The 27,920-nt window shown below is 36.0% G+C and overlaps 1 protein-coding gene across 3 annotated transcripts in view; it reads left to right on the top strand.

The window, feature by feature from the left end:
- Nucleotides 1-13,457, top strand: part of NUP58 (nucleoporin 58) — a 66,077-nt gene extending 52,620 nt beyond the window's left edge. For 2 of the 3 annotated variants that reach the window (XM_007495233.2, XM_001366665.3), the window contains exons 14-16: nucleotides 845-943; nucleotides 2,713-2,808; nucleotides 4,252-6,734. In XM_007495233.2, coding sequence (XP_007495295.1) covers nucleotides 845-943; nucleotides 2,713-2,808; nucleotides 4,252-4,421 — 365 coding nt within the window. In that variant the 3' untranslated portion in view covers nucleotides 4,422-6,734. Of the gene's footprint in view, nucleotides 1-844; nucleotides 944-2,712; nucleotides 2,809-4,251; nucleotides 6,735-13,103 lie in introns of those variants that run through there. The other variant, XM_007495234.3, reaches the window with a different exon arrangement.
- The last annotated feature ends 14,463 nt before the right edge of the window (nucleotides 13,458-27,920 follow it).

Raw genomic sequence — 27,920 nt, forward strand, 5'->3', positions numbered from 1 at the left:
GAAATCTTGAATGTATTTATTGAATTGGTCAAGGTACACAGCCGTGCCTTTGTAAATGTTTATTAATCTTATCATATTTATTAATCAGGTGATTTGAGTAATTTAACTTTATGGAATGGTGTAATGTAGCAGAACTTAACAACAGAACTCAGTTATCACTTTTTGTGAACAAGTTTGAATTGTCATGTTACTGTGTAATTGATTTGCTTTAAAATGATAATAAATTTAATAAAATAAAATATTGTCTTGTTTTTTTATCCATTTATCATACATATAAAATTTGATCATTCAAATGCAAACATACCTAGTTTTAGTTTCACTCTTAGTAAGTAACATGATAGTTTTACAGCATTAGCATAAGTCTTTTTGCTAAAGTAAGACCTGACACTAATAGGAACAAAACAATTTCTTTAAGGAAAGAACAAAAACCATGAAATCCTACACTTGATTTCACTGTCTAGTTTTATTAATAGGTGAGTAGGAAAGTTAATATAATAATTTTAGAACTAAACCATTAAGGTTTTATTGATAATACATTAATTATTTGTTATTTTGGTGTATAACTTTTTATATTAGGTGGCTTATATTTATATTCCTTTTAAGTTCCTTTCCATGTTCTAATACTGTTTTAGTTTTCTAATTTTCAATTTAAAATTTGTCATCTTAGGTTTTTCAAGTGGAAAAGAAAGTTAGATATGAGAAAAATTTTGAGACTTGGGTTTTAAATTTTTTAATGAAATTTGTTTTAAAACAATTAATGTTCACTCTTAAAATAAAGAAACTTAAATCTCGAAAGAGTAAGGCAAGCTTTTTTTTCCCCATTTTCTTTTTTTTTTTATACCAGGGCCACAGCCATCTCTGGGAGTTAGTTTTGGAGCACCATTCGGCTCAGGTATTGGCACTGGCTTGCAGTCAAGTGGCTTAGGTTCTTCAAACCTTGGAGGTACAATTTAACTTTTCTAATGTTTCTTTTAATCTTTATATATCTGAACTGTTAATAACAAAAAAAATTGCAAGAGGATCTTCTGATGCTTCAGAAATTAAAATTAGATCTGGCAAGAAAGATTCTCCAAACTAATTAATGCCTTATAACAACAACTTCATAGAGAGCAAATAGGTAATTATTGAGGCTATGAAAATTCACTACAAAAAGGTGAGGAAGGTCAATATAAAGTAACACTTAAAATTATATTAATTTAATTTGTCTTTATAGTATTGATGCCACTTTGGAACCCAAGCTATTTTATCTTAGAATTAATTAAGCTTAAGCAAATCCTCATTTGTGGAAGAAGGAACATTTTAATCAATTAAACACATTTTAATACAGGAAATACAATTTTAATAACATTGATTATTAAATTAGCCTACACAAAGAGTAATTCTTAGTTGCCAGCTTTGTAAGTTATCTGTGGCCATTTTTGAATTGTAGCTTGGCTTCTATCTGAGAAGTACATTTCCTTTTTGTGTGCCTGGTTATACACCTGCATGCTTAAACATTGCAAAATAGTTTTAATGTTGCCATGAGAAAATCCAATTCAAAAAATCAAAATATATTTAAATACTTTTGACAAGGTGAGTTGGGAGAGTAATCATACTATGAATAAACTGTGTTTCTATCATAGTTCCTTCATGATAGGATTCAAAAAATATTTTTCTTTAATTTTAAGTTTTGCTGTAATTAATAAAGATATAGAATTATTCTGATTTTGTATTGTGGCCTTTAGCTTACAAATAAATTTGATGTTTCACACTAAGCATCAAAATCAATATTGGAATAAACTTCTTTGCTTCAGAAAATTTTGTGAACTGATAAATACTTTTTAAATATTGTAAAAATTTCAAGTTAATTGTTATATTAACTGTTCGGTTTGTTGAACAACTGGCTTTCTAATATGTAGTTTTCAAGGAATTATCTGTAATTTTCAAATTGTGTAATTCGTATAATAGGGAAAATATAATTTGTTTTTGCATTTGTGAAAACAATGTTGCTGTGTATAAAGAAACTCCTATTTTACATTAGGTCAATTTAAACAGAATAGATGAAAAGAAAGCTTATTGGATTTCATGAAGAAATGTGGGGATTGTAGCTTAGACATTCTATTTAATTGAAATTTTTACATATTGAAAGCAGAATAAAATGAACTTTTTAGTATATGTATAAATATCTATAAATAGTCATGTTCTTGCCTTGGAGAATTTTCTTTCATTAAATAAAGTAATTTAAAAGAAGGAGATACTTTTGTACCTGATAAACTGGCATTCACCTTTGGTATTCACTAAAAATCTCTAACTCATTTTGTAGAGAAGCTAATGAATAATATGTCTTGATTCCTGTTGAATAAGTAGTGTGTTTTCTTATCTAAAATATGAATAGATTGATGTGTATTTTAAGCAGGTACAAATTAATTCAGAATTAATGTGATTATTTCCTTATGAAATCTAACTAAAAGTTTACATGTCTATGGAGCACTGTTTTGAGCAAATGATGTCTACTAGATTAGCATTTTGAGTGTACCCATTTCAACAATTCCACAAATATACATTACTAAAGTTTTGAGATGAATTTTTTTCATGAATATAATTTCTATTTACATAATTATATAATAAGATTATGTTTGTGAAACTTATGACAATTTTAGATTTTTTTTTGTTAGTAGTTTTTGACCTATCTTTTATGTGCCATTGTGTGTTTCTTTACCGCCCTTCCACTAGGATTTGGAACTAGCTCTGGTTTTGGAAGCAACACCACAGGGGCCTCCACATTTGGATTTGGAGCAACAAATAAACCCTCAGGAAGTCTTAGTGCAGGTTTGTTTGTGTCTGAATTTTAGAAAAATTTAAAAGTATAAAGAATTTAATTTAAAATATATACACATTGCTATTATTCCACATATCCAAAGATCACTCTTTTAGTTTGACCCTATCTTATGGTATACAGAAATATATCTACATAGATCTTAATCTTTGTCTTGCTTCTTCTAAATATGTCAGATTTTTCAGACTCCTTAATTTAATTCCCTAATTAATATTCATCCTTAGAAATGATAATTGTAATAATAATAGCTAGAATTTATGTAACTAGTGCTTTATGATTTATAAAATATTTTACATATAATCTCCTTTTATCTTCCTAACAACATTGGGATATTGATTCTGTTATTATTATGAGGAAATTGAGGCTAAAAGAGGGTAGATGTTTTTGTTCAGTGTCACAAAGTTAGTAAGAATCCAAGGCTGGATTGGAACTCTTTAATTTTCCTGATACCAAGTCCAGTCCTCATTCACTGTACCTCCTATTGGCCTCTTTATTAGACAGCATTTTTTTTGGACACAAGTGACCTGTTTCACTTGAAACAGTTTAGTTCAGCTTAACAAAATTATTGTGAAATTGTAGCCAAATATAATTATCATCCTTGGACTATTTTGGGAAAGGATTTCTATTCCAAAGATAAAATATTAAACGATTAAATGTTCCATTTGGCTTTACTTTACTTGAAACCATAAGTAGGCCATAAACCATCTATGCCTAAAAGAATAATATTTCTCCATTTGCATTTAACTGTTTACTTTGGAAATATAATTTTGACTGCTACTAATATAATACTTCAAATTATATTTAACTTTGAAATAATCTTAGATTTGTAACTAATAATTATTGTTTTATGATTATGTTCATTGTTTGATTATAAATAGAATACCCCTAGAGGTTTAATGTGTTATTGGGTAATGTTTAAAATGGACATGTCCAACTAGCCTACTAAGCTAGTCATAATGCTTTTCACTTTTGAGGGCTGTGAGGATTGCTGTACTGAAGAGATGCTAGTGATGGTATGATTAACTCAGCATAGAATGTCATGTCATCTTAATTACCCAAAGGTAATTATATCAAATTAGGATTGCAAAATTATTCTTTTTAACTTTTCCCCTTGAAACTAGACCTTGTGTATGGTGGTGGGCTGCTTGGTTGTAGAAGTGGCTAAGGACTGAGCAGTTATGATAGGTCTCATTTTTATCATACAGAGTCAGAATGGTTGTTGTAGACTTTATGAAGGAAGAGTCTTGGCTTATCTCTAGTACTAGAAAGATTTTTCTGTCTAATTCCACATGTTAGAAGTTTAGTAGCCTGGGATTGCTGAGCTATTTAAATTTCTCTCAGTTCTCTCAGAGACCAATTGCTTTTTTCCAAGACATATATGAAGTTGTTTTTATGATGTAACTTCTGATATAAATATTTTCTCCCCTACACACAAGGCTTTGGCAGTTCAAGTACAACTGGGTTTAACTTCAGCAATCCCGGCATCACAGCATCAGCTGGCCTGACATTCGGGGTGTCCAATCCTGCCTCTGCAGGATTTGGAACAGGAGGACAACTCCTTCAGCTGAAGAAACCGCCAGCTGGAAACAAAAGAGGAAAGAGATAAACATTTGGGTGGGCGGTGTAGTAAAAGCTGCAACCGCTCTGTTCATTCTACAAATCTATTTTTCTAGAAACAGATGCAACAATTAAATTGCATCCCAGATTTATAAGGTTTTGATATTTTTCCCTACTCTGAAATTTAAATTGTATCCATACCGGTCATGATGAACAGCTATTTTCTTGTTAATATTAACCCACTTGTGTGTTTTTATTATTTTAGTTCCTAGCTTTAGAAATGTTTTGATGATATCACTGAGAAAACTTGTAAAACCATTTATTCACCTTAACGTTAGCAATGTTTTTGTTAATAAGTCCTATGCATAGAAATCAATGCATATTTGTTCCTTGTACATATATAAAGTATATTCTAGTATAGATATAAACATTCATAATTTCTGTTCTTTGAAAAGGCCTTTTGGAATCCACTGCAGGGCATTTTTGTGAATATGTATGTAAATATATACAGTATAATGCACACATGTGTGTATATATTAAAATATATATTTACACACGTACAAACCTTGCCTCAATGTTATCTCTCCTTTCCCTTTTGGGTAGATTCTTTTCCGTGTTCTAGTCTTCAGAGCCTCACTGCTTATTAGAATGTTATGTTGCAATTCATTGCTAACAAACCTTTGCCAGTCTGCTTCATTGTCTCTTCCCTCTCCATTTCAGCCTTCCCTATCCATTGCCACTCCAAAGAGAGGACTCATATCATCTGATCCTGTGGCATAGCAAATGACTTTTAGAACCTTATCCATTCCTATATTGATCAGCACCCTGAGTGATAATGAGGTTTTAAAAGTTTACTTTCTTTTTTTCTAAGACTAACCTTCAGGAGAATATTTAAAATTGTAGACCATTGGTTTAGGGGCAAAGAACTGTGAAGCCAAAGTTCCCAATTCTATGCAGGTGAAGGATGCACTGATTGTATTACTCTAATGGCAACTTTTCTAACCATTCCAATATGGAGTTCTTTCATTAGGGCTATTGACATCAACACCAAAAGAAGTGGCTTTTTCAGCCCTCATCGTCTTAATATGGAATAGGGAAATAGTATATTTTGAGAGCAGAATATTCATTCTTGCCAGCATCTCTAAACTATCCCTAGTCTTTCTAATAGAGGGAACTCCACGCTATATCATGCTAATAATGTCAAATCACTTCTGTATAGTTAGTGTTAAGTAAGATGGTTGGGGTTGAAGGGGAACCCCTTTTAAGGAGTGAGATGCCTTATCTGAGATTTATTACAAAAATAATAGCTTCCTCCACCAAACATTGACTTATTTATCTTGCAAGTACAGGTATCAGATGGAGTGTGAGCATGGAACTTCATTGACAGTGATGTACTTTTTTTATATAGAAAGGTTTTGTATATAATGTGCATCAAATCAAATATTTACAGAATCATTTTCACCAAGGCAACTTTTTTCTAAAACTAAGTATTGAGCATATATATATATATATATATATAGACACACACATACACACACACACACACACACACACATATATTTTCTAGTATGATGTCAGTTGCTTTTGATTGTAACAGTGTTGTCAAGTACCATTTTCTATGTTTGGAATGGTTCTATATACAATGATTGGCCTTCATTGAATTGGAATATCTGTTCATTAATGCATTAAAAAAAGGGATTGGTTTTTAGTACTAAAATTGCATTCACTTTTGTTACTGAATGAGATTATGGGGGGAGGTAGATATTATAGAAACAGGTGTGATTTGTTTTTTAAACATTGGTCATAATTAAGAATTACATTCAAACCAAACTTTTCTTTAAAAGGTATATTGCATTGGATTGCAAAAAAAAAAAACAAATCAAAAAAAAAAACCAATCTGGGTATTTGTATTTCTTTGTTACTGTTTTTTTTTTCTTTTAAAAATGTTAAATTTTAAAATGTTGAACCACTGGAATTCTTGTAACATTTGTGAAAATTTTTAATGTGCTGCCATTGTCCACATTGTCTGCACTTTGTCTGTGACCTACCATTATGTAAACAATAAAATTTATTGCATCAGTGCTCCAAATCCTTATAGGTATTAGTTTACCATTAATATGAGAATTTGCTGATTGTTCATAGAATTTTAGTCTCGTAGTTGAATGAGTGGTCTTGATGTGTTTTATTATTTGGCTTGTATTCTTTTGAATCCTCTAGCAACATTTAGATAGGCTTCTCTCTCAAATTCTCCACATTTGTTTGTGGGTTGCTTAGAACAAAGTGAGCACCGTGTCAATTGTTTTTATAAACAAAAATGTTGCCCTTTGTTGGAACAAGATAAATCTCATTACAGTAAATACTACCATAGTGGCCTGTGTTTTTTGCTCTGTGGATATTCATTTTTGGACCAAGACAGATTTGTTCATTTGTATTTTCCAGTATGCACACCTAAGAATGCCTCCCTATCACACACAAATGCAGAGTTACTTAAACAAAAATTTCCTTGAGGGTTGAGAACCCCAAATATATTTTGGTGAGGAGGCTCCAAAACATTTCTTCAGTGGCCACATGCAGCTTTTCTTAGTTCAAAGAGAACGGCCATAACTAATTTTGACATTTCTTGTTTCAGGTAATCTATTTACTTTCTGTGGCTGCGATAAAATGAGAAATTTATTACCTGGTCCTTGTCTCCTTTTACATGCTACACTGGGGAGGTCTCTAACAAGGAGGATAACAGGTTGTCCCTGGGCCAATGGCTTAGCTAAGTCTGGGTACAGATTGGGAGCCCTCTTGGCATGGTTAGCAGACTGAAAGTGTAATAGCACCATAGGCTGCTCGATCTTCCTACTAGACTCTAAAGTCTACCTCTTTACCTCTTCTCATTCTATCAACAGAAGAGAAGCTAGCATTGTGGTTCCAAAGGTGACCATTCCTCAGTGGAATTAGTACAGCACGGGGTGGGGGTGGGGGGAGGGACAAAAGGGGGAATGGACAGATCTCTATATAGTTTGTCAGCCAGGAGCTCTTTGTTTGCTTGGTCAGTGAGACCAGAAAAGACTACTTAGACAATTGTGTGACAAAGATGTACTTCGTCATATACTATATGTATAACCTAGTTATGGTTCCAGTCCTGCCTAAACATTTTTCTTTTCTGCCTTATAACTTATCCTTTACCTAGAGGCCAATAATATATTTTGGCTTTGCGAGGAATTTTAAACTATTTGGTTGACTTTGAAGGTGCTGTGGTTAAGGATGTAGAACGTGTGGATTCAAGGATGGTACCAGACTCTTGAACAACTATATCTGGAAGGATCTGTCATAGAAATAGCCAGGTAACTTGCCACATGTTAGAAACCAACTGGAATCCAGCCATGAATGGACCAGCAGGCAAGGGATTATGACCAACCACTAGCCAGGAAAATTCAACAAAATTGAAAGCATTGTGTGCAAGAAACTGAGATGTTAAGATGTGTTGTGAAAAATTAGGATTCCCTGGCCTCCTCAGGGAAGATATGTACACAAATTAGTTAATATAAAGAAATGAGCTAGGGGCAAATGCTATGTTTTAGGGACTGAAGGGGCTTTAGAAATTATCTAATTTACTAACTTGCTCATTTTGTAAATGAACAAGTCAGCTAAAAGGTTAAGTGATGGACCAAGGTCCTATAAATAGTAAATAGAATAGCTGAGTTCCCAACTGGTGTCCTCTGACTCCAGGTCCAAATCCATATATATTACTCTGTCAATTACACTTTTATCAGCCAAGGGTATTGGGAGATAATGGAAGATGTGGCACCTGACCTGAGCCTTGAAGGATTTCAGCAGACGTTGAGAAGAGAATATTTCAAGCATGAAAGAGTATCGTGTACATCAACACTGTCAGTATCAAAGAATGCCAGTTGTGTGCTGTTGGTCAGATTATTTGGCATTAGTTTCCTTTTCTGTAAAATGAAGGATTTGGGAAATAGGAAATAAGATGAAGTTGAAGTAGCTAGTAGTGCAATTTGTTAATATTTATATCCAAGCACATATGCTAAGGTGGTTTTCTTATGCATCTGGAAAAAAATGCCATTGACAAATGTAATAGAGTGTTCCCAAACATTCTTAGGATTTTGGAGAATTTATTTCCCTAACCCTGTTTCAAATTTATATGAATTATCTGAAAATTATCTTGTTTTACTCTTGTAGAATATGTATTCACAATGACTTTCACATAGTACCTAGTAAATATTTATTGGATAGAATTTTTTGACATTTTAAAGAGAATTATAAATTTTAAATTGGCAGAAACTTTATATTCATTGTGGTACAGTGGGAAAGTATGGGATTTAGATAGAAAATGGATCAGATCCTTACTCTCCCACTTAACTGTGTGGTGTTGGGGAAGTAATTTAGCATTCTCAGTATGTTTACTCACCTGTAAAATGAAGAGAGGTTGGACTTGATGACCTAAGATCCTTCACATGACCCTGTGATCTTTTATGACCCCTTTGTTTTAGATGAGGAGCCTGAGGTCATCACACAGGTGGAGCATTCACAGTAGCAGAACCCACTCAGGACATATTCTCTGGCTAGCCCTCATACTTGGAACATTCTCATCTCTGCCTCCAAGCTTCTTTGGCTTCTCCAAGTTCCCAGCTAAGATCTTTCCTTTCCCAACCCTTCTTAATTCTAGTACCTTCCCGCTGATAATTATTTCTTAGTTATCTCGTATATAATTTGTACATAATTGTTTGCTTGTTATTTCCCCCATTAACTGTGAGCTCCTTGAAGGCAGAGACTGTCTTTTGCCTCTTTTTGTGTCATTGCTTAGCACAGTGCCTGGCACATAGAAGGTGCTTAATAAATATTTATTTATTGGCTGACTACCTGCCCCATCTTACCTATTTTATCTCTACCACTTATCTTGTCTATTCCCTTTCCTCCTCTCACAGCTACTACTCTAATTCAAGTCATTATTATAGCCTCTTAATTGGACTCTGTCTAGCTTCACCTCTCTCCTTCCTCCATGCAGCTTCCACATTGAAACTCATATTGATTATCATTTTCCTGTCCAAGAAACTGGTCATAAGACAAAATACAAACTCCTCGGTTTGCCATTTATAACCTTTAACAATCTGGTTCTAACCTATCTGGGAAGCCAGGCTTATTACAAATATATTCTCATGCCCTCTAGATTCCAACCAAACTGACCCACTTGTTCCCTTATGTACCATTTCACCTCTTACATAGAAGCTGTCTGTCCCTCCTCCATCACTAGCATGTTCTTCCTCCATATCTCTCTTGACTCTTGGGATCTCAATTGCCCTGCAAGTCAGATCTCAAGGGCCACTTCATATAAGACAGTTCTGATTACCCCAGCTATCAATGCTCCTCACCTTATTTATCTATGTACACAAGTTCTTTTGAGTGCAGACACTTGTTTTTTTCATTTGTATCTCTAGTGTCTAGTGTGCTGCTTTATTTTTGTTTTCTAACATAGTAATGATATATCTCCTTTGCTCACCTTCCCCCGCCCCACAAAGTGCTTTCACGCTTACCTTGTGTTATCTACAAATACAGTGAGTTTCCATGTTTTTACCCAAGTTATGGACCAAAAAAAAGTCAAATGCGACATATTCAAAGTTAGAGCCATATTTCATTTCACTAACCTTAGATTTTTAAGGACAGAAAGATAAAGACTTTTCAGAGAGAGAGTGTACTCAATCCCAATGTTTCCATGTAGAGCTGGCCTCTGGAGACAAGTTCACATTTTGAGAATTAAAGCTAGTTACTTTTTTCATGTAGAATAGAATTTCCTCCAGAGGTGTCAAAGTCAGGGGACCCCAGATAACTATCAAAGATTACAAGTTACAGATAAGTTGCCTATGTATAGCCAAGTGCATGGGGAATTTCTTTTCTGTACTAAATGATCCCTACCTACACTGATGAAATCACAGGTCAGCATCAAAAAACAATACTAAACTAATTCATATAATATTATTGATGTGTAATCTAATTTGTAACTTAGCTGACCTAATGATAAGCGTGTTCTTAAAATACCTTTGTAGATGAATATCTCAAATAGCTTATAATTGGAAGCCTGTCACTTCAGACATTATACAAAACTGTATAGAGAGATTCGTTGGCTTTTACAAAAAGCATTTTGAAAAATATTTAACTGGATTGCCTGTGTTAAGTAGATAACAATGGTTAAAAGACTACCTTCACTATATAGCATAATGCACCTTAGTTCAAATTTGGATTTGTCTCAATTATTAAATTAAATTATTATTAATTAAATTCATTAAAATGATTTTCTGAGAGTTATATAGAAATTATATTTGCCATTTGTAAAAATGTGTCTTTAAAATTTTGTTATTCTTGATTGAGTGTTAAAGAGCTGGATTCCATTTGTTTAGATACCTATTTTAGAACTGCTAGCATTAAAAGATAAGAACATAAATATTGCTTTTATTCATTCTTTTGCCTGGCTTTATTTCTCATTTGCTTATAATGAGAATTTCCTGCCTTTCCTTTAATTTTGTAAATTATTTCACAGAAACACCCATTTTCTTGAATACCATTTCCAAAGTGTTATGTGAGACTTCCTGTGTGGTATAGTGAATAGAGATCCATCCTTGATTCCTCTGACATACACTGGCTGGGTGGCCCTGGACAAGTCCCTTAATATCTCAGTGTTTTAAGTGACAGAATAGGCAGAAGGAGTTTCCCCACCCAGAAGTTCCTTAGACAAGTAACAGGTCCAAACCTGCATAGTACTTGAAATCTTGCTTAACTGGGTTTGCTTTTTCATGTTCTGAGTCAATCTCATATCAGCCTTCTCTTATTTTCATTTTGTTCTACTTCTTTGCTCTGTACTCAATTTCCCCAGCTCTTGCTCCTCTTCCATGATTCCTAATGAGTAAGAGTCTACAATCGTGCTCTTAAAACCTTATGTTTTCCTTCTTCCTGTAATTACTACAGGAATTCTCTCCATGCCCTTCCTCCTAACATCTTTGTAGTGAAAGAAAAGGTTGATGCTATGCTCAGTTAACAGATGGAGAAAGAGTGGCAGAGGGATTTAGTGATTTATTCAAGATGGGTAGGGGCAGCACTGCAGTCTCCTGACGCAGGCTACCATATCTCCTTAATTCTTTTTAGAGATTTATTGATGCCCTTTGTTTTTTCATACCACAGACATTTCCAATATCTTCCTCCCTCTGCCCCAGAAATTTCCCTTGTCACAACAGGTAAAAGTGACTGAATAAATTCATTTGACAGTGTATACAGTCTTCCATTCTTGTGGTCCCCCACTTCTCTACTGAAATTAGGGGAAGGTATTTCTGCTTCTTTCCCTTGGGACCAGGACTGGCCATTGGCTGCCTTCTATTTAGATAGACATTTGAGGTATTAAAAAGTTAATTGTAAAAAGAAAAACCAAAAACAAAAGATTTGGTATTAGAATACGTTGAGGATGGAAATAAATTTTGCATGATAATACATGTATAACCCAGATGGAATCACCTGCCAGCCCCAGGAGGGAAGAGGGAAATAGTATAATTATCACCATTATGTCATAACATATAACAAATGTTATATAACATAATGATCACATAACTTAGAAGAACTTGTGTGGAAATTTGTTATTGCACATAATTGATAGAAAAAAAATAGACTATATTGAGGAAAAGGTAAGGGCCATCATCTAGCTGATCTGTCCCCTGAAATAGTGAATCCTAATTATTGCATTATAATGCCTTGTAATTCTGCTCAGTTGACACCAGGTGGCAGGAGAAACCGTTTATCCTTGTGTAGAGGTGGTTAAGCTCTTCTTGCGGGAAGGCATTAGGAAACACTTCCTTTCCAAAGGGGTATTTCTCAGACAGTTTTTTCTCCCTTTGCATTTTGATTCTTTTTTCATTTGTAAATCCGGCTGGCCTTCCCTTTCTGTAGATATATGTATAGTTACAAAAATAGTGGGGGGGGGGCACTTTGTAAACCTTAAAACTAGGGTCAATATGAGTTATGGCTACCATCATGTATGTGATAAAGTAGATTTGAGAGGAGGAAGCTTCTCTCAAGCATATGTTTACATTCTCTACTGAAGCTGAAAAAATAGAAATTGCATTTTAAGAGCAATTCTATAAGAAAGGAAAGAGGATTTTCAAATGACTTGTCAAAGAACAAAGAGTAACTTGACTATAGGAAGTATTCTTGTCTCTGGTAGTCTCTTCTAGCCCTAAGTTGTATGAGCTTGGAGATAGGCAGATATTTAGATAGATGGATGAATGGATGGATGGACGGACAAATGGATGAACAGATAGACAGACTGACAGACATTTAGATAGAAGGGTGAATGGATGGATAGATAGATAGACTGACAGATGGATAGATGGGTGAATGGACAGACGCATGGATGGACACATATTTAGATGTATGGATGTATAGACAGACTGACGGATGGATAGATGGATAGATGGATGGATGGATGGATAGATAGATCAATAGACGGATCGATGGACAGATAGATAGATGTGTTTGTATGTGTATTGAAGTATATACATACACATATCTAGAACTTTTGATTCTGGCCTCAGATTAAGTCTTGCATATGGCTTCTCATTTGTCTGAACAATCAGTTTGCTTCCCAGCAGGTGTGAAGAGATTAATAAGCCTGAAGAGCTACTGAATTTTAACTGTGCTTGGAAAAGAATATTGTTTAAACTGATATTTTTCCTCTTTCTCTTAGATACTCACCCACCAAAATCAACTAAACCTACGCAACCCAGTGTCATAGAAAGTAATGAAGTTGGAAGAAAAATTCACTTCTGAACAGTTACTTGCACCCAAGTCTACTTTGCAAAAGAAGTTCTGAGTTAGAGTATTCTAGATGTGATTACTGTGTTCTCTAGAGACTTTTCATCTTATCATGAAAACAATTGCACTGGAAAGTGGGCTGATTCAGTGGTCTTTTTCTTAGTTTCATGGCATCTTAAGTAATTAAAAGGCCAACTTTTTGATAAATTTGGTAGTTTTGCGCAGGCTTTAGGGAAACAAATTTCTCTAAATTATAAAATAAAATGATGCCATGTTTACTCATGTACATCTTCCCCCAGGATCGATTCTTACCCCCTATATGGAGAATATGAAGGAAAAGGTGCCTTCTTACTAACAACCACTCCCCATTTTTCTTCAACACAACATACACACCTTTTCCTATCCTGAAATAGCAATTGCTGCTGCCTGTGAAGGCTCTTGGGGGGGTTTAAGACCACTAATCAATTTCACAGCTGGAGGCAAAGCATTTTCCATAGGGAACACATTTTACATGAAACAATAGCTGGTTTTACCTTTCCAAGGCAGACAGAGGGTTAAGTTAAAGCAACAGTCTGCAGACCTGGGGGATCTGCAGCTTCTACTTTAGCATAGCTGCTTCCCTTCCCCCTCTCTGTTTGCTTCCCAAGGCCACATCATTTCCACTGCCTCAGCCCCATCAGAAGACCCTGGAGCAGTAAACTCAGGGTGCAGCAGCAGCTGCCTTGTCTTTTGAAGAAAGTACTTAGACCTGAACTGAAAAGAAAAGGAAAGGAAATCTTTTATGGAAATTCCATATTTCCATCATTTTAAAAACTCAAGTCATATTCAAAAGAATCATCTCTCCTTCCCTCCCTCTGTCTGCTCTTGGAACCCCATTAGTGTGCACGCATTAATATCTTCATGAGTTACATATGCATATGAATACATGCCTATTCAACTATGTATGATTACATGTATAAAAAGGAATCAAATGATTACAGATACATTAATCACACATACGTATAATTATATATCTATTATGATTTACACATATAATTAATTGTGTGCATTAATTGACGGTGTTGAGACTGAAACCCAAATGGTCAAAGAATTTTAACGAACTTGTTTTCAAGTGAAAATATTAAAGGGAAAACCGGAGGAATTAGGTGGGTGAAGCCCAGAACCTATCTTGAACAGAAGCATCATTTGAATATAACCTTCTTGCTGTGATGTTTTCTTTGCCTGGGTAATCAGAGAATCAAGAATGGATTCTGGCTGTGTGGATACTTAGATATAAGGATAGCATACACAATGGAAGCAGCAGTCTTTCATTCTGGGCCAACTTGGATTATTACTTACCTGTTTCCGTACGTTATTCATACACCTAGACAGATATGAGCTGGTAAATGTTTAGCAGGCAGCTCTTGGAATACACAACACACTGCTGCATTCAGTTTGCATCATTATTATTTTCTCCCTCTGTAATCTGGACAATTAACAAAATAAATCAAGTACTGATTTGTAGCATTTGCTGACTTCAGAAGTACAGATGCTCACACTGAAAATTTCATGATCGGTTCTGATTTCTATGACTTCTTCAGTGCTTCAAAGAGAAATAATTTTGTCAGTGTGAGTATTGCCTCCATGGATGCAGAGTGTAACCAATCTACAACTTAGCAGGCAGTCTCCAGGGAAGACTAGCCAGCTTCCCCGAACTTAAATTGGCTGCTCTCGGAGGGTACGGCGGTCACCTAAATAGACTTGAAGCTTCTCCAATTGGATGGGTCCTACCAAGACAGAACTGAGAGCCCTTCTTCCCTATCCCACCTCCACCCCACCCTACTCTGCTAAAGTGGACATTAATATGAAGGGGGATCACATACTGCATTGGGATCACCTTTCAGGAGCCAAGGTTATCACACCACATTGAGGCATCAAAGCAAGACCTCATGGGAGGATTTTAAAATATTAATAATAGTAGTATTTTAAACTATTTAAATATTTTAAATAATAGTAATATGAGTCTAGGTGGCTCAATGGATAGAGCACCAGTCTCCTAGTATTCATACTTGGCTCTTCTTGGGAAGATGAGCTCAAATGTGGTCTCAGATATTTACTAGCTGTGTGACCCTGGGCAAATCACTTCACCCTGTTTGCCTCAGTTTTTTCATCTGTAAAATGAACTGGAGAAGGAACTGGCAAACCATTCCAGTATCTTTGCCAAGAAAACTCCAAAGAGTTCACAAAGAGTTGAATATGCCTGAAAAAAAATGACTGAACAACAACAAATAATAGAAATAACACCTGGCGTTTGATAACACACCTCTAATCTCAGCTCCTTAGGAGGTTGAGTCTGGCAGATCTCTTGAGTTTAGGAGTCCTTGGGCTGGGCCAGCCTTGTATCTGTGCTGTTTGAGATTAATATGATGAATTGGGGAAGGTGTGAACCAGCTTGCCAAAGATGAGGCAATCTAATGAAGGTTGGAAATGGAGTAGATCAAATCTCTTAAGCCAGTCATAGGGGGACTAAGCCATGGATCGCTTTTATACTTCCAGCCTGGTTGAGATTGGAAGATCTAATATTTTTAAAAACTCTTATCTTCTTTCTTAGAATCAATCCTAAATTTTGGTTCCAAGGCAGAAGAGTGGTAAGGGCTAGGCAATGGGGGTTAAGTGACTTGCCCAGGGTCACACAGCTAGAAAGTGTCTGAGGTCAGGTTTGAACCCAGGACCTCCCATCTCCATGTCTGGGCCTCTTCCACCAAGCCACCTTGGGAGATCCATTCTTAATAACAGCAAGCTAATGACATGGAAATCTTTGTCAGCAATAATAACTTCCCACAGTTTTAAATATTAGTTTTTTTAAGGTCTAAAAATATTCTCCCTAATGCTTCACAGTAAGCAATACATCACAATTCCAGTGTGCAATAAAACTGACTTCACTATTTGATCACTAGGTGGTGTTGCTTGTCAATAACTTGATCCTCCTCACCAAAAGAATTCCTAAAAGTTCTGTACCTCAACCCACGAGAGAGGTAGTTCTGAGCAAATGCCAAGCTCTGGGGAGTTCTCAGAAACAGGACCCTTTCTATGCCCCCGTTGTTAGCCTAAGGCAGGAGTTCTTAACCTTTTGTGAGTGTGTTGTGTCTAGTGGACCCTCTAGAACTCTTCTCAGAATCAAGTTTTTAAATACACAAAATGTCGTATTTGAAAAAAAAAATTGAAATTCTATTGAATGCAGTCATCAAAATCTAAAAACTAAAACCTGAGTTCATGGATCCCCAAGTAAAAGCACTAGATTGAAGGGATGCAGTCAATGTGGAAATTCCTCACAAATCCCCGCCTCCTGGAAATCTCCCCTCTTCCCTGATTCTGTTATATTTCCCAAAGCTCCAGTGATTTTGACCTTGGTATAATATAAAGGAATCCTAAGTCCCCACCTCCCATGCACAAAGAGGAAGACGGGCCTGATTGTTGTGTATAACGCTTTAATCTTTGGGAAGAATCAATGAAAGGAATTTTTAAAAGACCCAAAAGAACACTATGCAGCTGCAAACCAACAACTTCTGGACCAGTACATGGCCTTAGCCCAAAGGTCAGAGGAAAAGCATCATTTGTTCAACGGTTTTGTCTTCACCAAGGTTGCTAAGAATAGGCAAAGAAGCATGGGAAAGGCAACACAGCCCCCGCATGGTATTACACTCACGATCCCCTTCTCATTAATGTCCACTTTAGCAGGGTAGGTGGGCTGGGGGGAGACAGGGGAGAAGGGCTCTCCGCTCTGTCAGGGCATCAATCTCCAGACTATCTTGCACTTCTTAGTTTGTTGTGGCTGGACTGTATAGATCTCGACTATATTATCAACTTGTTCTTCAACACTGAGAAAGTTGTAGATGAAGATAAGGGCAAACAATTCCAAAAGAGAGTCTCTCCACCCCAGACAACTGGTCCCATCTGTGCTTCTGTATCCTTGAACTTCCTTCCTGCCCAAAATGCACATCACTGCCCTTTGGCTCTCTTCCAATGGACCCCAAGAAGTACATCGCAAAAGCAAGTGGACCCCCGCAATGAAAACTGTACAGATGGGTAACCAAGAGAAGCAAAGAGTTCATAATAATTTAGCAACTTTATATTTTTTGGCCTTAAAAAAAATTTTTTTATTCAGACCATGATTTTACTGGTGTTGGAACTCCCATAAAGGACTCAACCAAAACCCAGTGGAAATAGTTTTGTATTTTATAGCCTGGGACTATATTTAAGTAACTGGTTGAGAGTCACACATCCAGTCCACGGTAGAACTTGAGTCCAGATATTCTCGACTTCAAGACTAGCTCTGTCTAACTACTGCGCCATGCTGCCTCCAAACACTTTGTAAGTAAAGTAAAATAGCTTTTTATCCAAAAGACTCCTATTTACTATATTTTATATATTACTATATTTAGTATAATTCTATCACTTCACAGATAAGAAAACTAAATCCCAAAGATTCAGTCATTTTTCCAAGGTCCCACAGTTTACTGTGTAGACTGAAGACTGCTATTGTGTAGCAGTAAAGTCAAGACATTCACGTGTCCTGACTTCCACCCCAATGTTCTTTTGGTTACATTGACCTCTTTGTAGTTGATGCCTAGTAAAAGGGCTTTTCAAAAGGCTGATGCTCAGACCCAATCAGGGGCTGAGGAGGTGTGGTTAAAATCAGTCATTTCTTTTTTGTTTAATTAAAAAAATGTTTTTAATATAAATCCTTATCTTCCATCTTCGAGTCAATACTGTGTATTGGTACTATGGTAGAAAAGTGGTAAGGGCTAGGCAATGGGGGTCAAGTGACTTGCTCAGGGTCACACAGCTGGGAAGTGTCTGAGGTCAAATTTGAACCTAGGACCTCCCATCTCTAGGCCTGGCTCTCAATCCACTCTCAATCCACCCAATTGCTCCCAAAATTAGTCATTTCTGATACAATTCCAGTCATCAGGGACCAAGCTTGGAGGTCTTGGTATCTTCCTAGGATGATACATGTCCCCTCTCCACATCAAGGAATTGTGGGGCACATTCTGATGCATAGATGATACCTCTTTCTGACAAAGATCTGTGCATGGTCTGAAAGCTCATCAAATGGATTATACATCTGGTTTCTGTGGGGAGAATCCTATTGATCAGACATCCTCTTGATCCACCTTCCATTCCTGTTGATTTCATTGGAATGACTAATGTTGTAGCCAAGAAAGAGAATTACCTTCCACACCTTCTCATTCTAGGTGACCCGTATTCATGTTTTCCCATAAATCTCCCATAGATTTGGCATATCTTCTTATTCTTAATAATAACAACTTCTACTGCTACTATTGCTACTGCTACTTGTTCTTGTTCTATTATTATTATTATTACTATTATTATTACTAGCAGCTAACTAGCCAGCTAGCATTTATATAGTGCTTACCATGTGATGGACACTGTGATAAGCACTTTTACAATTAGAGAGCCCAGTGAATAGAGCACTAAGCCTGGAACCCAGAAGATCCAAGTTCAAATCTAAACTCCATCAACTTACTCATGTGATTTTTTTGGGCTAGTCACTCTTGCAGCCTCAATGACCTCATCTGTAAAATGGGGATAGTAATAGAACCTATATCAAAGAACTGTTTTCAGAATCAAATAAGATAATATTCATAAAGTACTGTGCTTGGCACAGAGAAGGTGTTTAATAAATGCTTGTTCCTTTTTAGTATCCTGGTGACTCCAGTGCATCACTCAAGTTTCTCAACTGTTATTTCTTATTCCCTGTAAATAATCAATGTATCCCCTTTTTCGATTATATATGTCTTCATGCCATCAAAGTCATTGTTTGCAAAATCCTAGTGGCATAATCATCAGGTATCTTTCTAATGACTAAACAAATTGTACAGGAACACAATGCAATATTTACTGGGCTATAAGAAAGGATGAATATGATAAAAACAGATTCAAGGAAAGATTTGTATGATCTAATAAGAACTCAACTAAGTAGAGTCAAGAAAGTCATCCAGTTATACTTTAGGCTTCATTTGTATAGGTCAATTCAGTAATAGCAACTGTAATTAATCATTCCATAATCATTGCATACTATGTGCCAGGAGATACAAAGACAAAATTACATCTTAATGCAACCCTCACATTCCAATGGTAATCCATCTACTCAGATCAAGCAATTTGTTGCAATCATAGACAAAGCATAGGTTAGTACCTGGAACAACTAGATGAATCATGAACTCCAGCCTGTGTTTGCAGTCTAGGGTTAGAATTGTTTCGATTCTTAGATTGCATCAGCACTGACATTTTTAATCAATTAGAAAACACGTCTTATTTTAACTGCTAAACACATGTCCCAGTCTAGATTTGCTCCTGCTTTGCAACATAGTAATTGCATTAATCTAAAACCAAGCAAAACAGTATGGTCAATCCATTAAAATGTATTTTAAATTTAATAACTACCAACAAAAACTTTCTTCTTAGATAATTTCTAAGATAAAAGGTTCTTAGGTGGGAGAAGCAAGAAGCAGAGAAATATTTCAGCTGAAAGAGTAAGGGAAAAATAGAAATTATTTAGCATTGGAAAAGAGGGCAGAGATTTAGAAAGGGAAAACTTGGGAGAAATTGAGAACAAATTAAAGGAAAAGGAGGTAAAAGTATAAAAGAGAAAGAAAAAAAAAGATCAAGCTGAAGAAGAGAGAAAAGAAGCGGAATCAATCCATGAAGTGTCCCTTTAAAGAAAACCAAACAATCACAACTACTCTACCACCCCACAATGCCTTGCCTGGTCCACTCATTATTCCAGTAAATCTATGACTTCACGGATTTTGGAGTTCTCTCTAACAATGCAGATTACAAACTATCTGTGCCTGTCTGTCCTGTGTGGCTTTCTTCTCTGTCTTCCATGAGTTCGATGTAAGATTTCCACTCAACATGGAGGAGGACTCCTTAGTATCTCCTGACAGCAGCATATCAGTCACAAATGGCGCACTCTAGCTGAACATCTCACATACTTCACCCTCCCCAAATGGTCGAGCCCAGCAATCTGATGACTCCTTATACTTTTCTTCATTGAAGATCCTTATTGGTTATATGTTGCAAACTGCTCACACCAACCTACCCCAAACCTTTCCATTATTCCTTGGGTATTCCTTGACCTCAACTTTTTTATTAAACCCTTATCTTCTGCCTTAAAATCCAAACTAAGGATCAGTTCCCAGACAGAAGAGTGGTAAGGACTAGGCAATTGGAATTAAGTGACTTGCCTAAATCATACAACTAGGAAGTGCCTAAAGTCACACTTGAACCCAGGACTTTTCATCTTTAGCTTGGCTTTCTATCCACTTAGCTAACTCGCTGCCCCCAACCTTGACTTTTGATAAACTAGTTTTTCGTGTCTTATGCAAAAGCTAATAGAATATTGGCATTAAAAAGACAAGCTATTGTTTCAAGGACAGGTCTGCGATCAATAAAGAAGTGCTATAATTTTCAGAAGCAGACCAGGTTTCTTTTGTTAAATTCTGGGTTCAATTTGTTTGAACCAATTCATATGTTCTGTTCCCAATATATTATATATACTTACATATATAAAAATATGCATACCTATATTCTCACAAATACACACACATATTATATATGCATATACATCATATATAGGAATGGACAGGCCAAATTCTTTTGACTAGAGATCTTTTTCAAATTGTCTTCCACAAAGAACAACATCTGAAGGTCTTCACCAGCCTTAAGAAATCCCTCTTCTACTTGGTCTCTGTGCTGGATCTCCTCCATCCATCACAGTGATGAATGTTTTTGTTGCACCTGATAACCCATTTCTAACCCTATCCATATGAAAATAAACATTTAATTTATTATTCTTTCATTTTATCTGAAAGTATTTAATTTTCTGCCTCTTTGGTCAGTTTGCATTTGAATATTAAATATCTGTTAATTTTCTTTTATCTTTTGGCTCCACTTTGCAGGAGATTTTATTATGGGGGTCCAACTGATATCCCTTGTTCTTTGAATATCATGATCCAATTTTTCCTTTGATTTCTTGTAACCACTGGATAATGCTGTGCTATTTTGATAGTTTGTCCCCAGAATTTAAAGTGTTTTCCCCCTTGTCTGAGAGATGTGTTCTTTATTATTATAGTTCTGAAATATGATTACAATGTTCCTTGATAATTTAAACTTGGGGTGGCTTTCTGTTGGTGTTCTAAGGGTTTTCTCAACCTGAATTATGTCATCTGTTTCCAATAATTCTGGTCAAATTTTCTGAAGGATTTCTTAGATTTTAGTATACTAGTTTTCTTTTTTTCATGATTCTTTTTTGTAAGGTCTGTCATCTTTAGATTATTTCTTCTAGGCACATTTTCAGGTTCAGAATTTTTTTTATGTAACTCTAAATGTGTTCTTCACATCTTGCTTTTATTCCATTATTTTTTCCTTCTTTTTCTTTACTTTTTCATTCCACTTCTGTGATTTTATTTTCCAGCAGATCTACTGATATGAAGAATGTTTTTGCTTTTAATTTTACTTTCTTGAATTATTGGTTAGAGTCTGCTGGTTTGTAGATTTGTTGCTTCAGAGCTCTATTTTATGTCTTTATTGATTTTTTATTTTCACTTCTTTGCTTTTCTTAAACATTCTAGATGTTCCTGGCGTTTTCCCATTTTTGTTTCTGTTTCAAAGATTTTGTTCCGTGATTCTTGTCTTCCCCAGAAAATTTTGACACAAAACATTTTCTTTTGTGGTGAAGTACTTATCTGCTGGGTGCAGCTAGGGGACTCATGAGAGAGAATGCCAGGCCCAGAATCAGGAAAACTAGAGTTTAAATCTGACCTCAGACACTCCATAGCTGTGGGAACTTGACCAAGTCATTTAACCCTGTTTGTCTTAATTTCCTCAACAGCAAAGTAACTGGGAGAAGGAAATAGCAAACCACTTCAGCATCTTTGAAAAAAAAAAAAACAACCCATTAACAAATAGGATCATGTCAAAAGGACTAAAAATAACTAAACCAACAACTCAGTTGCTCTGGCAGATCTTATATTTGCATGCTTTTTCATTGTTCTTTCTCAGTCACTCTTTGTCTTTATTAATCTGTCTGATGTTTACTGATGTTTACCACCTATTCTTCCCCTTCAGAAGGTTCCTCACTTTAATGTCTCTTTCTTAATTTTTGCTTTGTTCTCTGTTCTTTAGGCTCCCGTTGCTGGATAAAGTATATTCTCCTCAGAAGGGAAGGATGACCAGTTGGAACCATGGCTTACTGCAGGGGGAGATCAAGTACCTACTGAGTCAGGACCTCTATTCCTCCTTTACCAGTTCTGTTCTTATAGATTCCATGCCCTTTCCTTTATGCAGACAGTTTTAGTCAGTTTCTTTTGTAGCCTCTGAGCTTGATTGTGAAGTATTGGGAGTCTAATGGGAAATTGCTGTGAGGGGTACTCCAATGCAGGCAACATCTCTTCTTTACTTTGTTCTTTCCCATTCCAGGCTGCCAGTTTTAATTATTTTTAATCAGTGCTTTGTTTCTGGACTCTTCTACTTTCTCATTGCTCTGGATGAACATTCTCTTAACAATTACCCCCTTTCCTTTTTCTTGGGCCTAGTTCATGTGTTTCAACTTCTTCTGTGAAGTACTGATTTGATTTAAACTAAAACACCTGGTGCCTACCATGGTAGTAATTATTAGAGATAGGGAGAGAGGTTTGCAGAAGCTGTGAGATTTAAAATGGTTGAGGTCTTAAACTGTAGTGATTAAAATAGTGGAAGATATAAATTGTGATAGATATAAGAGAGGGTGAGCAAATTTGACCGCAGAAATATGTTTCACTACAGTGTCTTGGGTTTTAAAATCAAATATAAGGTAGTTGGGAGGGAAATATTCCCAATTATTCAAATACCCAAGTCAATTGGGTTTTATAGAGATTTTTAATTAACAATACAATGAGTAATCAAAGAAAGAGAGAGAGAGTAAGTAAGGAATAAGTATGAAGAGCCTCAAGCCAATATGGCCTAGACCTGAGTCTTAAAAGAGAAATCAGTCAGTTTTTTATAACTCACCATAAGATCTAAGTAAGGAATTCTAATGACACCAGGCCAGCATCCTTCCTCAAAGAGTCTTCCAGCCAGGGATTGTTTCAAAGGGCCTCTCTCAAGAGCCTCCAGAGCTCCTACCCAGAGGGACAGAGCCCCTCAGAGGAGCTCCTTAAGGAGCTCTCCTTCAGAATGAGAGTCAGAAATCGAGATCCTCAGAATGAGTCTTCTCAAAATGAGCTCCCTCAGAACCAGTTCCAGCTCTTCTCTGAGCTCTTATTTTTAAGGGCAAAATCTCCTATGTCACCTCCCCTAAGTCCTTACATCTACCAATCACTGTAGATGTTTCTAAAGGACCGCCCATTTTGAATTCACAGCTGAGTAGTTTTTAATCTCTTTAGTAAGTCAGAAAAAAAATGCTGCTGTGTTGACAAATTTCATTAGAAAAAACCTCTGAATAAGTTATCACCCTTTTAGGTTTAAGTAGTTAACAAGTTGCCCCACCTTTATAGGTACTTAATATCCCATTGTATCAATTCTAAAACAGTCATGACTCAAAGAACTTCCTGTCCCTTCCATAAGCATGGATCAAAGTACTTTTCATTGTTCTCAAGGAGCTCTCTGTCCTAAAGCAGTCCTAAGTAGGGTGGAGTAGGGATATTCCCAAGGCAAGGAGCCCCCACACTCAAATAGAGTTCTCACCATCTGCTAGGGAATTTTTTAAAGTAGAAGATTCCCCAATGGGGGAAACCCCTAACATTCATAAGTCTGAGAAATTTTGAGGTTTACAAAGCCTCTTGCAGGAAGAAAACCAACTCTTCTGGGAATAAGGAATCTTTCCCCCTACCTCTCTGAGCAAGGGCATGCTGGAACCAGCTCAAAATTGGGAGAGCCTACTGTGAAGGGTTGTTTGGGGTTTTTGTTTTTTTCAAAGTTTTATACTTTGAAAATCAGCAAACACTATAAGTCAAAGGTTGGCACAATTTTAATGACTGTCTAGACTCTAGAAAATGATAGGAAAAATGTTGATAATGAAGATTAAACTTAAAAAGTTGTGTGTTTAATTTTTTCCCCAGAGAATTGGTTGCTAAATATTTGTCAGCATACTTCTATGCTACCTCCTCCCACCAAAAGAAAAGGAGAAAAAAAAACTTTTTATAAAGGGATTAATTCTAAAATCTTATTTTCCAAAATTGAAGTAGTTCAATTTTCTTGTATTTAATTGGCCTGTAAGAATGACATTGTGACAAATTTTTTCACTTTTTCTTAATTTGGCAGTAATGAATTTTTTGAAAATGGGGAGTTTTTCACTTATATTATATTATGATGGGAGGAAGCTGTCCTGGGAAATCTCTCATTCTGCCATTTTCTGAGGACAGATCAAGCTGAAAAAAGGGTATCAGAAAAAGAGGAAACCCCACTGAAAAAAAGAGAAGGTAGATATGGCAAGACCAAATAAGGCTAATTGGTAAGACAAGGTGAAAGTTAAATAAAAGATGAAAAAGGGAGTAGGTGTGATTCCCAGCTTATTAAAGAGGAATAAGGGGGATGGAAAGGAGAGGCACAAATTCAATTAAAGACACCTCCAAACACTTTCCTGCAGTAGTTCTCTAAGCAAATCACTAGCATGGAAATTGAGGACTAAGAATCTTCCAGTAATTATGGACAATAGGAGAATTTTGCATGACTTGTCTTGAACATACAATTTTGGTACTTTTGTATATTCAGTTTTAGACTGATGTCCATCCTAGAAGAAGAAAAAAAAGGAATATCTCTCCATGTTTCTAGAGTTCAGAGAAAAAGTAGCATTCCTTTAAAAGTGAGAATGGCAATGTTAAAAAAAAAATTCAATAAACATTTATTAAGTACCTGCTGTGTACTATATAGTATTGTGTTAATTGCTGGGAATCCAAACAGAGGCACAAGTCTGTTCCTTGTAGGAGCTCACAATCTAAAAGTGGAAACAACAAGCAAACAGATATGTCCAAATAAGCTATATATGAGTAAAACAGGAAATAATTAACTGAGGGAAGGAATTAGAATTAAGAGGGTTTAGGGAAGCTTTCCTGTGGAAGGTGGGACTTTAGTTGGTTTTTGAAGGAAAGCCAAGGAAGCCAGTAAGTAGACATGAGGAGGAAGAGCATATCAGTCATGGGGGACAATCAGAGAAAATTCCTGGAGTGCAGATATGGAGTTTCTGGGTTAAAGAACAGCCAGGAAGCCAAAGCCACTGGTTCAAAGAGCCCATAGGAAGGGCTCTGATGTATGAGAAGACTGCAAAGGTGGTGGAGGAAACTAGATTATGAAGGACTTTGAACACCGAAGCTAAGAAACAGATGTAGAGCTCTCCTCAAAGAGTACAGAGTTGTATCTTCTGAAGAGGAGGCATCTGGCTCTACTCTAAGGAAAGATGTTTGTAAATCTATGGATATCATCAAGTGAGAGATGATCCTACAAGGAAGAAAAAAGAAGAAAAAAATATCACAAATGATTCTGCCTTACAGAAAATAGATTTGGGCATAGTGGGACACATTTGCTCCTGGGGACGGGGAGGTAAAAAATGGCCAATCTTTTGAGCACAGGAATTCTGTGAGCTAAATCAACCAGTTGTTTGCACTGAATCTCTGGGCCAGGTTGCCTAAAGAGGTATGAACGAGTTCAGGTCAGAAACAGTAGGTCAAAGTTTCTGTGCTTATCAGGAAGAGATACAGCCAGCCGGTAAGTAGATCCTGCACTTCCAGCTTGACCACGGAAGGAAGACCTAGTCTTTATAGAAGAAAAAAGAATATAGAAAGGATTCCTTAAGATTTTAAAATTTTGAGGAAAAAACTGAAGACTTTGGGAACACTGGTGGTGTTTTCAATACTGCCAAATGAAAGCAAGGGCTCCAAAAGAGAAAAGCAGCTGGAAGAAGTTCATTGGTTTAGAAGATAGTGTCTGAAAATGAAATTTGGATTTCTGAACTATAATTTAAGTCTTCTAGGGTCCTGGTCAGGGATGGAGTATACCCAGTGTATGTTAGTAGGAATATTTTTGCCTTTCAAATCTAATCAAAATGACATGAAAAAGTGAAGGGACATAGATGGCATTGTTTGTGTATAGCCACCCAATTATATGCCACAGAGAGTAAACTATGAGGAAGGGGGGGGAAAAAGCAATAAAGACACCTAGAAGTTTTAATACCCAAATGATCTGCTATCTTAATAATGTGGATATTCCTACCAATAATAATATTTTATAATATTAATACCTAATATTTACATAGCATTTACTATGTGACATTATACTAAGCACTTTATTATTTAATCTTCACAGTAACTCTGAAGACAGGTGGTATTATTATCCCCATTTTATAGTTTAAAAAATTAAGGCAAGTAGAGGTTACATCACTTACTTAGGGACACAGTGCTGGCAAATATCTGAGAATAGATTTTAAATCAAGTCTTCATGACTCCAGACTCTTCATTTCTTTTTGTCTCAGTTAGGCAAGTTGATGGATTCTCATCCACATCCTCCAGTAATTTGACTTAAGTGTCCACTCAGTGTGCTGGCTGCTTTCCTCAAGTAGTCTGGATGCTACAGAGATCCTACAGGAGCACATAGGGTTCATTACTCTTCCTTATTCTTTTTTTTTTATTTTATTTAGTCAATTTAGAACATTATACCTTGGTTACAAGAATCATATCCTTTCCCTCCCTCCCTTCCCTCCCACCCCTTCCCATAGCCACCTTGCATTTCCACTGGATGTTACATATGTCCTTGATCAGAACCCATTTCCATGTTGTTGGCATTTGTACTAGAATCAAGCAGTTGTTTTTCTTCAGTGTTTCTGAGTCCTGCTCTTTCTTCTTTCACTATTTCCTTCTACACCAGTATTTTGTTTTTAATCAGTCCCCCTAATTCCCACCTATATTTTACTTCCCCTTCTACCCCCTTCCCTTCTTATTCCCCTCTTATTTTCTTCACAGTCTTTTTAAACACTCCCTCCCCTGCCCTCACCCCCCCCCCCTTGTATTGCTTTCCTCCCCACCAGTCCTTCTACTTCCCTATAGGACACAAATCAATTCTCTGCCCCAATGTATTTGATTGTTCTTCCCTCTTCAAGTCAATTTCAATGCAGGTAAGAATTGAGTATTTCCTATCTCCAACCTCTTTACCCTTCCAGGGTATTGATGTTCTCCCCCCCTCCTGCCATGCACTTCTTTGCGACATATAAATTTACCCCATTTTGATTCTTTTCCCATTTCTCTTAGTATTAAACTCTTTTTTAAACTCTAATTGCATGTAAATATATGTACCTATGTATATATTTATGCATACATTTATCTATATACATATTTATGTCTTGACATTTCATCCTATATAGTTTGTCACTGTTCCCTCTAAGTATAATTCTTCTAGCTACCCAGGTGATAATAACAATTTTTAAGAGTTACCAATATCCTCTTTTCTTATAGGGATACATATCATTTTAACTTATTGGGTCCCTTAAAAAATTTTTGTTTGTTTTTTGTTTTGTTTTGTTTTTGTTTTTTTCCCCCTTTCTTAATTACCTTTTGATGATTCTCTTGAGTTCTGTGTTTGGGCATCAAATTTTCTATTCATGTCTTGTCTTTTCTTTACAAATGCTTGGAATTCTTCTATTTTATTAAATGACCATACTTCTCCCCTGTAAGAATATAGTCAGTTTTGCTGGGTAGTTGATTCTTGGTTGTAGGCCTAG

This window comes from Monodelphis domestica, chromosome 4 (genome assembly GCF_027887165.1).
Source record: "Monodelphis domestica isolate mMonDom1 chromosome 4, mMonDom1.pri, whole genome shotgun sequence".
NCBI lineage: Eukaryota > Metazoa > Chordata > Mammalia > Didelphimorphia > Didelphidae > Monodelphis > Monodelphis domestica.